At 34.5% G+C, this 17,177-nt stretch overlaps 1 protein-coding gene across 2 annotated transcripts in view; it reads right to left on the bottom strand.

The window, feature by feature from the left end:
* Positions 1-3,816: 3,816 nt before the first annotated feature.
* The window catches only part of LOC125659904 (phosphatidylinositide phosphatase SAC2-like), a 141,523-nt gene continuing 128,162 nt past the window's right edge, over positions 3,817-17,177 (bottom strand). For both annotated transcript variants that reach the window (XM_048891701.2, XM_056148953.1), the window contains 10 exons: positions 15,936-16,128; positions 14,531-14,608; positions 12,799-12,919; positions 12,570-12,698; positions 11,082-11,152; positions 9,646-9,900; positions 7,888-8,033; positions 6,793-6,948; positions 6,325-6,415; positions 3,817-5,969 (listed from right to left, as the gene is read on the bottom strand). In XM_048891701.2, coding sequence (XP_048747658.2) covers positions 5,246-5,969; positions 6,325-6,415; positions 6,793-6,948; positions 7,888-8,033; positions 9,646-9,900; positions 11,082-11,152; positions 12,570-12,698; positions 12,799-12,919; positions 14,531-14,608; positions 15,936-16,128 — 1,964 coding nt within the window. In that variant the 3' untranslated portion in view covers positions 3,817-5,245. The remainder of the gene's footprint in view (positions 5,970-6,324; positions 6,416-6,792; positions 6,949-7,887; positions 8,034-9,645; positions 9,901-11,081; positions 11,153-12,569; positions 12,699-12,798; positions 12,920-14,530; positions 14,609-15,935; positions 16,129-17,177) is intronic.

The following is a 17,177-nucleotide window of genomic DNA, read 5'->3' as shown; positions in this document are numbered from 1 at the left end:
ACAACTCTTTTATTATTGCAAGCAATGCCGTATTAGTCTCCATTCTCAGATCCAAAACCCAACACCAAAGTATCCTTCGCTTTTATTTTAACCTTCTACATCATAGGTTAAGTTCCATTAAAAATGTGTTGTAGAGATACAAGACAAAATCCTTTGGTGCAACAATTAAATATTAACCCACATATCCACGGTAGTCTTCTAATAGAAAGTTCTCCAATTTTTGCAAATACATTATAATATGCAATTACACAACCTTTCTAAATGCCAAAATATTTTCTACATGTACTTCAAGTGTTGTTAATAATATATGGACAAATATCAGTATGAAGAGAGAAAATGTGCAAAAAAAATTGCACTCATTATGAATCTATGACATACATGTACATACACTACACATTTCAATAATTTCCCAGATGTCCATGAACATATTGAACCAAAATCTATCGATGACCTGTACTAGAATTGGAATAATATACATTCCTGTGTTGAAGTATTACCAGCTTACAGAGGCACTGAAAGCAAGCAATTTGACTAGATGAGGTGGTAAACTGCACAAGACAGCACTATATAAATACCGTGGCAGGTGAGGGAGGGGGGGGGGTGTGTTAATGAGACTGCACCCCCAACTGAAAAATCTTTTTGCCAAAACTAAGTTATTTTCTGTCGAATGGGGTTTGCAAACCTCCTTTAAGGCTTTTGGGGTGAAAATTAGGTACCATCTTCGATCACAAATTCTGCCCCTTTATGAAAATATTGTGGATTTACCACTAAATTCATCCTTAATTTTAAAATCCCTTGCACAATATTAAATTTTGATCAGTATAAATATGGCAATCTAGACCAAGAAAATTAGTCAGTAGTACATAAAACATGTAGAAATGATGCAATTGTTCAGGCACTGGTACAGGTTTAAGCAGCCTCATTGTACAAATGAACATTAAGAGGAGATCTCACAAAGACTAGGGAATATACAATAACAGTATCCAACATTGCAGTAAATACATCATAAACATTGTAATAGGAACAAATGTTTGCACTGATTTCATTTTGGTTCCTATAGTACCTCTTGGGTCAATAGCAGGCTTGGGAGTAGAATTTGATTTGATACCAAATATGCATAGCAATGTCTCAGTTATGAAAATAGTAGCAAACATGTGAATTACATAGTTATGCTTTCGTTCAGTAAAGTTCCACACAGAACAAAATCTTATCCAATAACTCACCTGAATCAAGAGCTCAAATGATCGAGATTTTCTGCAAAAATAGCAGGATTTGGTTATCTGAATGGGCAGTTTTGCATTGAAGGATATATAAGGAAGATCCTTCAAAAACATTCTGAGGAACAAATTATCTATACTCATGCAGGCCTGGATTTCTCTTAAAAAATAAAAAACAAAAACAAAAAAACCAAACTTTTTTTGTCATGCAGCATTCAGACTTGAGTTTCTTGAAAATACTCTCAAACTTGAGTACCACCTATCACTTCCATACTTCCTAGACAAGTACTAGATCTATTGTAATTAACCCCAAACAAACAGCAGTCAGATTCCTAATGTGTGTACCAGGCCAAAACTATGTACCAGAACAGATGTTTACATATTAAATACATGTAAATATATCATCTTTTGTCTGCCACATAGGGCACATATACATACAGGGCATATAGTCATGTACATATAAGGTATGTATAAACATATAGTAGAGAACAACCAAAATTGTCCTACAATGAGATTAATACTCTCCAACAGGGCTCATCCATATAGGGATATGTTTGATGTGTTGTATAGCTGAAGACCAGAAAGACACAAGTTTCAGCATTTATCAGGGGTACGTTTTACAAAAGAACTTACGACTTACAATCAACTTTACATACTGGAATTTTCCAGTTTATTGTAAGGTCAATTACTCCAAATGCAAGATATATTTTTTAAAAATGTTGAAATTAAGCCTCAGAAAAGTTTTACTTCATTCACTTAAAGTAATAACTGTGGAATACAACTTATGACTTGCGGCTTTGCCATAAGTTGTTTTGTAAAACGGTCCCCAGACATCTTTCATCTGAATACAAGTTGCATCAAAATTCCTCTGAACTTGACATTTATCAATAATCATGGTGTAATATAAGAGTGTACAAATTTTCAGTAAGAAATCCATGAATTCATGATTCCCATCTTACCCTCTCCTAAAGTTAATATGCAGTAGTCTCTGCAAGAGAATATATTGTTAAAAAATTCTAATTTTGATAAAATGATTACAAGTCCATAAAGTTGAAAAACAACTTGTAAATTAAAAAAAAGTTGTCCAATCATGATGAAAATATCAAGTGCACATCTTTATATGGTGAATAAAGAAAGTGCGAAATTTCAGAAAATTCCACTTAGCTAGTCCCTCAGAACATGTATGGATAAAATCATGTCTACAGACAGATAGACAAACAAACAGACACAATGGTTCCTTTACACCTAAACTTATGAGGTAGTGTCTGAGAGAGAATATATCATTACGAAATCTAAAACAAAAAAGACTAAGTCTATTAAGTTGAAAAAACGTCTGTAAATTGAAGAAAAATTGTCCAATGAAGATGAAATTACAACTGTATTAGGTGAATATCTTTTTATAGTGAATAATTTTAGAAAAATCCACACTCTAGTCTAGCTCAGAATGTGTCCGGACAAAATCATATCTACAGACGGACGGACATAGTGATTCCAGTATACCCCTAAACTTTGTGAAGCGAATGATATGTCCTCTGTAGATACTAAATATAATGTATAATTTGACTGAATGTATGTGTATTTAAAAAGACTTAATTAAATTCATGCAGATATTGTAAATGCATAAGTAAAAATTTTTTTTAATATGTATACATATTCATAACATGTAAGGAATTGCAGATAAGAGTATCATAAATTTGTGTATAATATAGGGTCCTATCAACAAAGTACTAATCTATGGAGTATTTATGAGATATGGATTTAGTATAAGAAGAAACAAAGCCTAAAACAGTACATAAATATACCTATAAAGTATCGTGCAACAATTAATGCCTCAAACAAAGTATAATGGAATGGAATGTTTCATGAATTCAAATACAAGAAAATGTAAAAAGCAGATTCACACCTGATACAGGTAGATGCATGTATATTAGTCAATCTTCATTAGTTTACGAACATTTGTAATTTTCATTCAGCTTTAATGAATATATTCAAACATGCAATGAATCACAGGTAACAGGCGTGGATCCAGAATTTTTTTCCAGGGGGGGGTCGAACCTTTGCTGGTATATATATATATATATATATATAAGGCTTTTTTTTTTGCTTTTTGTTATATTGTAATTTTTTTATCTTTGCAAATTCAAGGGGGGGGGGGGACCCCCCCCCCCCCCCCCCCCTGACCTCCCCTCTAGATCCGCGCATGGGTAACACGTTCAGATGTTTCTTGATGCAAGCAATACAGGCAAGCTAAAATTGAAGTCATGCATAGTCAAAGAAAGACAACCAAAACATGGACAGAGGACCACAGTGTAAAATGTTGGGTCTGTAAGTAGAAGCATGTGTACACTGCATTTTACATAAAACTATCAACAGTTGTGACTCTATTTGATGTTTTTCTGTGAACTAACTAATCCTGAAGTATTGAAGTCAATCATCACCATTAACAAATTAAGCATAAATGACCTTCCTGAAAATTGTACCACAATCACATTGCAATCACAAACATCATATGAATTGACACAACCATGCAATAAATATCATATAATAAACCATCTCTGTGAAGTTAAAAAAAATATTCTGTATTCTTGAAAACAAGCTCGCTAGGGCAAAGAGTTCTGGAAATATTTTTTTTGAAGAAATGACATCTTAAAATACCAAACTGTGTTGGAATGATAGAGTACTTACGATTAACAGAATAAGTTTTAGTTCATACGATGCGCCTGGAATAATTTCTTATATTCTGAACCACAAAGCTAAGTAAACTTTAAATAGTCTAAGCACATATTAACCTTCATTCACATGTGGAAAATATAATGGACTGTATTCTATTTCTATAATGAATTTAACCGACAACACAACAGATTATGAATTTTGAAGATGACCGTATCCAAAAATTCGCGAGAAAACGATGTTGGTCATCCATGTCTATTGTGCAGCTCTATTTTCCATCACCTTGGGTACAAGATAGCATTCTTAATTCAAGACATAGCACTAAATAACATATAAAATATCTAAAATACTGTAAATGTGAAAATTTACTAGTGGGGTTTATTTACACTAAATACAAGATATTCCTGTAAATTACCCCCACTCCCATTATTTCCATAGTTATGTACCTTATTAATTCTTAATGCTGACATTGTGTAATTAAATCCTACATGTATGGTTTGAAAAGGAAATACGTATAATTAACAATAATCAGACATGCCCACATTTACAGTAGTGTAAGAAAACACTGACCGTTACTCTAGTTGTAAGATGGCACAGAGATAAGATCTCAGGTGGACCAATAATCAAAATTCATCCTAATTATACAATCACACTCCAACCATTGATTATTTCTAAATAAGAAAAAAAAAAACCCACTTTATATTTAAACTACATATGTACTTCCAAACATTGTACAAAATGGAGTTTGTAAAGCAGTACCATAAAATAACCAACATTGAGGAATTATATATGTCGACATATCTACCACACATCAGTAATATTGCACATCCTTGAAAATTTTTAATTTGAAAAAAAAAAACCACCCTGAATTAATGAAGTTTCAGATTCATAATTTATGCTTGCTATATTGTCACACCAAATTAGGAAATTCACTTTAGTTGTATATAAATTTTCGTTGTGAATTCAAAACTTCGTTGTTTGAACATTTTAATATCATATTTTTTTAGGAAACTTTTTTACAACATCTAAAGCCATTAAGAGATTTTTGAAATCATTTATATAGATACTTTATGACAATATATAGACTAGCTGTCAAAGAAATGTCTTCATTCTTTTTTCCTCATTAAAATTATCAATTGTATATTCAATTTGTGAATCAAAATACAATGAACAAAACATGTATACATGTTTTTAAAAAAAGTTACATGCATTTGTGATTTTTAATGTTCAGGTATATCACAGACTGAACGAAAGTAAAAAACAAAAAATAAAAATTTATAGCGTAAAAAAAATCTTCAGAAGATAATACCTCAAAATGCCACAGAACTAAGACTTTTAAAGCTTAATTCACTATACTTTCATAAAAATATGAACTGAGTGTAACATTCCCTATCTCCTATCTTGGACTGAAGCTCTTGTTGAATGCCTTCCAGGATTCTGTGCATTTTTCTGGTTGTACTACTTGGTGTTCGTATTTTAAGAATTTTACTGAATTTGGTCCTTGAAGATGACTTTTCTTCATCTTGTTTGTCAGTCTCAGAATGAGAATTTGCTTTGTGTTTTTGTGGACCTTCTGTGTTTGACATTTTGTGAGTCTCTAAAATTCCACAGGAAGCGAGAACCATGTCATCCATATCATGAGAACTTCTATCTTTTATCTCAATCTCGCTGTCATCTCGACTCCCATGGGAGCTGAGTCGAGACCGACGATTTGAGTTGTCGCTCCTGTTTTCCTGTAAATCTCCAACCTCCTCGTCATCCACCTGTGCCTCTTCTCTCTTGTCCAGTTTTGGCAGACTAATTTTGGGTAGTTTTAACCCAGAGCTGATACTCTTGGTTATGTTAACGAAGTTGGGAAACAGATTCTTCCGTGCCTGACTGGGACTGTTGATTGGAGATGGTACCACAGGACTAGTTGACCTAGGACTTCCTCTAAGTGACCTTGACCTTGGTGAGCTTGTCCCGGACAATTTGTTTAAGTCTCCTGAGGAGACGTCTCTTGGTACATGTAGATTAGTCAGTGTTTTCTCTTGCTGTTCTTTGTAGATGTTCTGAATCTCAGGGTGAAGTTTTGATTTCTTTCTGTAAATTAAAACGTCCATGTAAATGTGTGTATTTTTATATCTAAACACAAAGAAACAACCAATCATGCCCCCAACCATTGCTCAATTCAAGTCAAATTTAATCTTTGACCTGGATTAAAGATTGAAACTTGTCACTTTTCAGGTAAGGAAATATGAAATCCCCATAGTTATTAGATGGAAGTTGCATGCAGACAGAAAATGAATGGATACACACAATATGATTACTGACCTTCAATTTTGAAAGTATGAGATTTTCGAATATTCCAAAGTTTTCAAGAAACCTCAAAAGACTATTGGATTCCCATAATGTAAAAAAAATATATATATTGATGCACGTTTTGAAATTAACTGACCTGTCTAACTTGGTTCTAGTTTCCAGTTCTAGTTTTAGAGACAGGATTTCTTGGGCAGCAGCAAAAGCTTGGTGTATAGCTCTCAGGCTCTCTATAATACACAATAGTACAGTGATGTATGTGTATACAGTGTTAGTGATAGGGTTATAAATCTCATCACATACATAAAATATAACGTCATGTAGATCAAATCCATCATCACATACATAAAATATAATGTCATGTAGATCAAATCCATCATCACATACATAAAATATAATGTCATGTAAATAAAATACATCATCACATACATAAAATATATCATCCTGTACCTAAAATATATATCATGTAGATAAAATTTGTCATCACGTTCATCGTATACAAAAAAATCTATTATCCCCTATATAAAACATATCATTGTACACATATAATTTATCATCACAAACATAAAACTCTATCATTAATAAAAGTACAATTAGCTCTGTGTACCTTTAGCATCTTCCGTGTTTTTGACAGCAATGATCATGTTGTTGAAGAGTCTGGTGCGAGGAATTCTGAACGTGTGGAAGAAACCGTCCTCAGTATAGTGCTGGTAGTGAAGCCTCAGACACACAAACTTAGATTTAAAAATCGAAGGCTCTGCACCTGTCACAAATATAAATACAGTTATGTAGAATAAAAAATGCATCGATCTTCCCACATCTTTAGTTTTAAAATGAAAACATGATGCTTGTACTCTTATTAGTCACTTTTTTTCTGGGTTTCATTTTTTGCCTTTAGCTATAATACTAGTTCTCCTGTATTGTTGGGTTTCGCTGCGAGAAATAACTTTTTGCAAACATTCAACTCCTTCATCACTACATGTATATACACAACATTATTCTCCAAAACCTTATTCTTGCATCAGGACAACCTTTACAATTTGTATATAAATTTCTAGCAAATAAAAGAATATTCAAAATATGTAAATCTATGTCAGAATTCCACCGAGGGGACAAGATTCGCAGTTTACGACAGAATGAGTCTTTGCAGAGTCCTAAACGGCAAATTGTAGAATCTCCCTAGAATGAAATAAAAATTTGAAGAAAACAATACAAAATATTTTACTTCACTATGTAACGTAAATCATAGAAAATATATGACGCAGCATTGTAAGATGGAGAAATCTTACATGGTTGTCTTACACTGAAACACGATGTCTTACACTGGTATTCATTTCAGAAAAACTCAATGCTTTGTTTAGTGGAATACACTGTCCCTAAACATTACATAGCTACTACAGCACATTTTACATTTCCTACATGTATCAATATTTTGAGTGACTTATTTCTATGATTCACTACATATATCAATATTTTGAGTGACCTATTTCTACGATTCGATCACCACATGTATCAATATTTTGAGTGACCTATTTTTACGATTCACTACATAATTGTATCAATATTTTGAGTAACCTATTTTTATGATTCATTATGGGTATCAATATTTTGACAGACCTATTTTTACGATTCGCTACATGTATGAATATTTTAACTGACATATTTTTACGATTCGCTACAGGTATCAATATTTTTAACTAACCTATTTCCATCTTGACAATGTCCTCTAAGAAGATTCTCTGATACTGGACAATCTGTTCTTCCTCATCGTCGTACCATGCTACGTACACCGACCTCTGACTGAGGAGGAGGATGATGTCCATATCCAGACGGTCTTCGTCACCGCTCCTACAGTATAGTCCAGAAAACTTATAGTTCTGTCATTTCATCAATCGAATATACCAATTCTTGTTGTTTCCATGCATGGTTGTATCAGACCATGAAATCAACAAAATACAAATTTAATATAAATTCTCCTCATAAACAAAGAAGAATGTAAAGTGTACATTTTCCATGGAATTATGTACCAACAAAACTGTATTTTTTGACAATGGAATGATTCTTTGTAGCAAGTAACTCCAAAGAAAATGCCATCACAAAACAAAATGAAAGCATTACAGTGATTCAACATTTTTTTTTACCTTACTCCCAATATTCTCATTTCAGAGTTTTCCCCCTTTAACTGTTCAAATATCAATTTTATATTGAGAACTAACAGATTTATAATGTAACAATTGAGATGGATGTTTGTTTTTTTATGAACTTTAATATAATGACATTGAATGTAAAGTCAATGACCTTAAAAGAGCAATGAATAATGAAACATTTCAAAAACAGTACACAAGAAACATAAAAGTGATTAATTTTCTTTAGTTTTTAATTACATTTACCAAAAAGAAATGTTTTCAGTTCAATGTAAGAAACCCACAGGCCTTGTCAGTCTTCTAAATATTAGTTAAATGTATCGCTAGCCCCAAGGTCACTGTGAAATCTATAATAATTTTCATTCTGCCTATCAGAGCTAAATTCTAATAACAAAACAAGATGTGTTCTTCAAACACAAATGCCCCCAAAAGTGCTGATGAAAGACTTCACATAATATATAATATGTGTTGTGATAACATTATGACTATTTTGAGCTCACCCTAGAAGCAAAACCCTGAGGTTGTGAAATTAACAATTTTGATACATCTTTCTGCCTTTTTTAAAAATGCATTTAGTTTTTATAAAGTATCAGCAAAATTAAAAATGTTTTTCAAATGATAAAGACATTCAATCATTATGTCCATTTTAATACCAAAACCCCCTATACCCTTGGGGTCATGAAATAAACAATTTTGGTAAAGGGCTACCTGTCCCAAACATGCTTCATACCAAATTTGAAAAGAATTGGAATGGTAGTTACATGTATCAAGAAGTTAAAAATGTTCAATTGTTAACACACGATGGACATCACACGAGGATGAAAGCAGACCAACAGCATTAGGTCACCTGAGTGACTTAGGTGACCTCAAAATCTTTGCAAACCACAATTAAAAAGCTTGTAGATATCAAATTTCTTGACAGGCATTTGAAATGCCACGAACATTTAGTACCCCCATTAATCATAGTGGGTCAGCAACCTCTCTCCTACATAGCTATTACTAAAATATGGAATTCATTGATGATACTCCAACTTCCCAAATTTGACAAATATTATTCAGCAATACTCACTGTTCTCATGGTTTGCATCGAGAAGACCCCCCTCCCCCTCCCAACATCTTTCTGAGCATTCACTCACTTACATCTTTTACAATCATCAAATCATGTACTTACTAAGGGTCTACATCAAGGAGACTCCACCCCCCCCCCCCCCCCCTCCTCCACCACTTCCAATTGCTCAGGGTTTACAGTTATGAGATCCCAGCCCCCCTTCTCCACCCCACTTCCACATACACACTTTCAAATTAGAAATACTTACTGAGGATCTGCATTGATAAGACTCCAGCCCCCCATGCATTGCTCCGGCTCGATGATCAACATTTTCTTGGCATCCTCCAGCAATAGTTTGAGGTTTTCCTCCTTCTCTAACAGCTCATTGGTGTCCTCCTCCTCCTCCTCCCCTGGGGTGTCAAGTTTATCTGAGGACAGCATCATGGCATCAGTGCTGACCAGCTGACCCAGCATCAGGTCAATGGTAGCCTGACGATTGCTGTCTCTGAATCGCAGATAATACCTATTGAGAGAAGATAGCAAAAACCATGAAGATTTTTCATTTTGGGAATAACATAAACTGTATTACAATATACTTGAAATTGTAACCATATTTGAAGAGAATAGTTATAAGATTAAGTCCATACTGTTAAATAGAACATTATCTCCACAGCTACATGTACACTCATTTTCTTTTGCCTTGTGAGTGTTATAGTGTTAGAAAAAGTTTTAAGCATATCAATCTTGTTAACAGAAATGAGAAAAACACACATAAAATATGCATTTGTTAAAGAGTAACATATTACGATAACCATCCCATGAGAATGAAAAAACAAAAACTCTGTTGGCTGTGTTGTGCATGTGTTGTGTAAGGTGCACTGTATCTTAAGGAGAATACAGACCCTGTTGGCTGTGTTGTGCATGTATTGTGTAAGGTGCGCTGTATCTTAAGGAGAATACAGACCCTGTTGGCTGTGTTGTGCATGTATTGTGTAAGGTGCGCTGTATCTTGAGGAGAATACAGACGCTGTTGGCTGTGTTGTGCATGTATTGTGTAAGGTGCGCTGTATCTTGAGGAGAGTACAGAACCTGTTGGCTGTGTTGTGCATGTGTTGTGTAAGGTGCACTGTATCTTAAGGAGAATACAGACCCTGTTGGCTGTGTTGTGCATGTATTGTGTAAGGTGCGCTGTATCTTAAGGAGAATACAGACCCTGTTGGCTGTGTTGTGCATGTATTGTGTAAGGTGCGCTGTATCTTAAGGAGAATACAGACCCTGTTGGCTGTGTTGTGCATGTATTGTGTAAGGTGCGCTGTATCTTAAGGAGAATACAGACCCTGTTGGCTGTGTTGTGCATGTATTGTGTAAGGTGCGCTGTATCTTGAGGAGAGAACAGAACCTGTTGGCTGTGTTGTGCATGTATTGTGTAAGGTGCGCTGTATCTTGAGGAGAATACAGACCCTGTTGGCTGTGTTGTGCATGTATTGTGTAAGGTGCGCTGTATCTTGAGGAGAGAACAGAACCTGTTGGCTGTGTTGTGCATGTATTGTGTAAGGTGCGCTGTATCTTGAGGAGAATACAGACCCTGTTGGCTGTGTTGTGCATGTATTGTGTAAGGTGCGCTGTATCTTGAGGAGAGTACAGAACCTGTTGGCTGTGTTGTGCATGTGTTGTGTAAGGTGCACTCTGTCTGATAGGAAGTACCTGTTGGCTGAATTAACACCATCCTTCATCATGCCTGTCAATTTTCTTTCACCTGTCCGTGTATAATCCCCCTGAACAAAGAGTGAATGCTCAGAAAATTCAGATAAAGCAGAATTAACTTTCAAAAAATCTATAGGGCTTGAGAAATTCCAGGCCATACACAACATCAGTTCGTGTGCTGCATCTGATCAGAGAGATTTGTTACCAAGTTAAAAGAAGAAAGGGAAAGTTGCAAATGGCATACAATATGTTTGTTTGCAAGATGAAGACATGCAAGAACTTTCTCCAGAGTGCGTGTATGCAATCCTTGAGTTAAGTAGCACAAGCTGTCTTTATATTGATGGGTCTGATTTACCTTTGCTAAATGAAAATACAAATATTTGGACAGGTAAAAACAAGGTATGATTGTTGTACATCTTTGCTGAGGTGAAATTATTGAGTACACATAATGCATCTTGTTTTCATTTATGCAAATTCATTTTTCTATTCATATATGATTTGATAATGTAAAAAAAGTTAAGCAACCAATATTATCAAATATTAATATCATTTAAAAGCTTTTAAAAGTTTGCATGCATATCTATTATCAAGTTCATGTAATGTTTCAACAACCTCCATTAAAATCAACAGAATCTGTGGTTTCATCAATTTTCCTGGGCATCAAATTTTGTGGAATAGTCCCCCTCCCCCTTCCAAAACTAATTTCTGTGTAACTTCGTACCTGTAATCCTCTCTGGCCTATTCCAGTGTTCCCCCGGAGAGCTACAGTCCTACAGCTAGTTTTACCGATACAATATATTGTGCAAGGCTACTAGTTGCTCTTCATTAAATGAGCAAAAATTGTATCTTGGTCCAACACACAGGTTTATATATAGTCAGTGCATGTGGGTATACAGTCTTTGAAATTATAGCCACGGGCCTGAAGACCATGCAAGTCCAGTGAAATTGAGGTTGGGCTTGTTAAATATTACATATACAAGACCATTGGGCCTGTACTCTTCATCTATATCACTGACTTCTGTTAAAATTATTATTGAAAAGAAGTAATGATCGTAATAAAAATCAATATACAATATACACATAGTGTTTCTATTACACTTGAATTAAATTTGACCAAACCTTTAGGTGGTATAATGTAATCTTGAACTTTTTTTTTTTGTCTTCAGAGTTCTTTTCAAAATTAAAATAATTAAGTTATTCTTTGTGTCTGATTTGGGCTGGAGAATTTCTGTTTGGTTTGGTACACTGTCCAGATACGGAGCCCTGAATGGATTGTGTTCAAAAAAGTGTTTCATTAAGACTGGGTATATATAGATATCTAAACATACACTAATGTACTGTGGAATGACACAACTATGAAAACAACAAATTTGTTCAATGAAAAACGATGTAGATATAAGTAGAAGTGAAAAGCTTTCCTTTGACTGAGTTATAATTAAATCCCTTGGGTTTGACTTTTAGGGTTCTATAAACTTTTTTGTAGTTTACCTTCAGTGCAGCAGTTCCAGCATACTGCCGGCTGATGGCATCACCATTGTTGGCCCAAAGCTGCTGAAAAATCTTCTTACAATTTGTGGGAAGAATTTCATCAGGTGGTAGAACTCCAAGTTTTCTCAACTGTCAAAGAAAAAATAGTTAATGCATATGATTTTTAAGTTTTATATTACTGATTTTATCATTATCATAGATGAAAGTTTTGGAATGTTTGCTAGTTTACTTGTGTTTCCATGACGATTCTAGCTATGGCTGTTTGGCTGACATTGGTTCTATCAAGGCAGTCCACACAGTTGACTCTGAACACTCCTCTTTGTTCACAAATTGTGTTGTTCTTGTTCAACCTTAGTGAAAAATAAAGTGCATATGCCCATCTGGAACCATGTGAACATGATACATATCTAAGCTTGCATGCTTAAATTTAAAGTCACACAATGTAATTTCACTGTTAATTGCAACTACAAAATGGGGCCACAGTAATCAACTTTGTGTTGGACACATCTCCCCCTCCCAAGATACATCAACTGGCCAATTTTGATGGTCCTTTGCCTCACAGCGTGAGAGATTATGATCCAGACGCAATTTGAGTATGTATGGCCATAAAATTCCAGAAGGAGGCCATAATGACCTATTTTGGGGTTGCAATTTAAACACACTTAATCTCTTTCTCACCTCCTTCCCCAAGATCCATTAACTGACCAAGTTTGATTAAGTCCTAGGCCTCACAGTGTGAAAAATATAAAGCTCATAGATGGACAGAAGGGAAAGCCTTTACCATAATATGTCCGTCAAAAGACATAAAAAACCATCATTTAAGGAACCTATTGCACATCAAAAAGTTCCAATCAGACAGTGTACATTTTCATTACAAGCATTATTGAAAGATTGTGACTATAAATATCAAGACATTAAAAGAAGGACAAATTGAAAGATACAGGAAAGCCCTGAGACTGAGCATATAATGAATCTATTTTCTCAAAAGAAAAATTAAATAAGAGTAAGCTGCCCTTGGATATTACAATAAAATGACTTCTGAAATTTGTTATTTGCAATTCAAATGGTTCCTTAATGCAATATAGCATCAGTAAACAGTTTTTCCTTAAGCACACACCTTTCTGGTTTTTAAAAACATTTACACATTTTTCATATTACAGTGGAATATTCGAGGGATTTTATCTGAATTGGCAAAAGAACCCTATGCACATACTATGGATGACTTCCTTATACATAAAAAAGAAATACATTGCACATGTATATGGACCATTCTATATACTTAAAAAGTGTTTCTAACTAGTGTATAGAGGGCTTGAATATGGACCTCTAATGCTTTCAGTAACATTTATAGTCCCTGCACTTTACAATATAATTTTTTCCTGTCCGATACCAAGTTATAATTCCCAACAGTCAGGAGTGACTACAGGAAACTTCCAGTTTTCATTGATTTCTTTCACAGAAAGGTGTATTAGATTTTAACCTTGATTTCATCACTGATATAGAAACAATTTCATCAAAAAAACATTCTTTCTTCATACCTAAGATTATGATTGGAAAGTTTTACATTATAACTGCGGCAGATTGGCTATATAGAAACATTTGATGTCCTGTCCAGTTTATCATGAACATCTCAGTACATAAACAGTATAAAGAATCATATATTATAGTCCTTTTATAAAATTTACATATAATCAAGTGTATTTATACAGTTGAAGTTCGATATCTCGAATACCATGGATATGTCAAAGTGAGGTAGAAGTCCCAACTACATTTACTTTATATATTTTAATCTCATACCCTCAGATATCTTGAAGTTTTTCCTCAGCACCGTCACATTTTAGACAACGAGGTTTGACTATATATAATGCACACAAAATTGTTCATAGCCTGCATATTCCTCATAATCTATCATATTCTTATATAAATTTGTGTATCTATAATGAATAAAAGAATCCACTCACCAGCAGTATCGCATGTCTTTGATCATGTCACTGACGCCATCAGTCAATATTGAGACATTCTCAAACTTCATACCACGACTGAAAATAATGCATCTATGTCATTGTATGAATTAACACATTATAGACAGTATCATGCCAGCAGACAAGATATGTGCAAAATACTATAGGCTCCTGGGAGCTTAAATTGATCACTTGGGTCTAATTCCTTCAACTAAGGAACTCTTTTTTCTTTGTGAAACTTAATATATATATCCACAATGATATGACCCCAACTTTTGATCTCTAAACTTTAACAGTTTAAAGCACTAGATTTTATCTTTTACTAAGGGGCATTATAAGAATGTAATGTTTGATCACCTACATGCTATGGTTTGCTTTGATTTTAAATACTTAACCCCCATCCAACGACATGGACATTTGACCTCTGACCTTGATAACCTTTCATGATGATGAGTTTGATGGCTGTCACAGCTATATGGCTACCTCAATGAATCTGGGCCCCTAGTCAGGAGTACAGATATACACACACACACACATGAAAGCATGACAACAATACTATTTCCCCATTCACAACCAGTTGTATGGAGATAAGAACTCCTCTAGATCACTAGATTCTATACCTGATGATCCACTGAACAGCCTATAGACATGGTCTCAGCCATATTGGAATTCTCAATGCTTTAAAGAGTATACAACACTATAACATTAGAATCCATCTGTACCAAAATTGGTGATCTAACATTCTGAAGATGTTAATTTTTGTTTCAGCCAAAGAGGAAACCATGTTGGAATTGCTTTAACTCCACAAGAAAAAAAGTTGTTGCAGTGTAGTAATATTCTGGAGAGCATCGGTACTGATTTTGTTGCAGAAGCCATGGTCATGAAAATATCAATGCTTCTCTAGAACCACTAAAGAAACTTTTGTGGCAATCAAATTATAGGCGACTTAGCATGCAGCTTGCACAATCACTGTACTGTGTTCTGGAAAAGAATCCAGAAGTACTACGTGGGGATTTGGGTTAGAATAGGTCCTCAGTACCCCTTGCTTGTCGTAAGAGGAGAATAAATGGGATGGTCCTTCGGATAAGACCGTGAAAACCAAGGTCCCGTGTCACAGCAGGTGTGGCACGATTAAGATCCCTCCCTGCTCACTCAAAGGCCGTAAGCGCCGAGCATAGACCTACAGTATGTATAAATTTTGCAGTCCTTTACCGGCAATGGTGACTTCTCCATATGAGTGAAAAATTCTTGAGTGGGATGTTAAAACAATATTTAATCAATCAATCACGTCTGTCCAGGATTGAAATATAAAATGTTAACAGAGATTGGATGTTATAAAGGAATGCTTGTAGTTCACAATGGAAAATATTACTGATTGAGGTATATGACAGAGAATAAAACTCACCAATGCTCATGAAAATCAAATGAGGTATACGTGATATGAGGCGAGTTGAACTCGACAATATGATTAAGATATGCATCACTGATTTCCTTCTCCTTGCCACTAAGTTCTGCAAGATTAATGATGGAAATGGTTGTATACAGAGCGAGTTGTTCATCCTGGTGTCTGCAGAAAGCCTCATGGGTCTCCTTAAAACCTGTCAAGAAAATTGTATTCTTTAATAAATCCTGAATTCTGTAGCATCAAAACCATAACCAAGTACACTGATGTTGATATCATCATATGACGTTTATCAAAAGGTAGGGTTGGGCCAGAAAGGGGGGGGGGGGGGGGTGGCTGGCTGGCTAGCACATCTGAGGCATAATGCCTCATAATTAAAAACAAAACCCCATTTTTCATGGTTACTTTATGCTCATGATCTGTCACTATTTCACTAATATCTGTACTGTAAAACATTAAGACATCTAAAATGAGACATCCTGTTTTAACTCACATTTCCAAAAATGAATTAATGCGGTTACAATCCTATCGAAAATATGTAGGAAATGATTTCATTGGATGTGTACCATTGAGTCTATGACATCACAAAACCAAACAATCCCTGCCATTTCTCTACAATGCAGACAAAACTGCAAACTTTCAGGAAATTTTGAGCTTGCATGCTTAAGAAACAATAGAATGTCAGCATGCTCCATCATCATAGATGTATATTCACAATTTACTGCATGTTTCTAGATAAAAAATACACTGACATAATCAAATTGATGAAATTGTTGCAAATATAAATTTAACAGCATTTTCGTAGCATCAGGGCTAATTGAAGATGTCATTATTAGTACAAATTAATTTTTCCTGTTTTGATCGAAATAAGGTGGTGTATTCCTAAGTTTTATTTACAATATATAAGGTACTGGACTGTCTGATGGTCACCTTTGAAAATTTCTCTACCTGTTTCAAATACATTAAAGGTGGATTTTAAAAATAGATTTTACTTAAATTTATTAGCACTTCTATGGCATGCACTAAAAGTGTCCAAAGAGTTATATAGGGAACAGTTTGTTTATAGAAACAACATTTTGTAACAGTAACAAAAAGCACTAAAACAGGTGATTATTTGTACATGTATAAATCAAAAAACATGCAATTATAATTCTTCCCGTCTCCTCAAGTTTTGTGGTAGATGATATAAATGTACTATTCAGGATTTTTAATTCTCAGACACTGCCATCATGAAAAACTTTAACA

The sequence above is a fragment of the Ostrea edulis genome, chromosome 9 (assembly GCF_947568905.1).
Source record: "Ostrea edulis chromosome 9, xbOstEdul1.1, whole genome shotgun sequence".
Taxonomy (NCBI): Eukaryota; Metazoa; Mollusca; class Bivalvia; order Ostreida; family Ostreidae; genus Ostrea; species Ostrea edulis.
The sequence above is the reverse complement of the archived record's forward strand: the minus strand, read 5'-3'. Positions and strand labels throughout refer to the sequence as shown.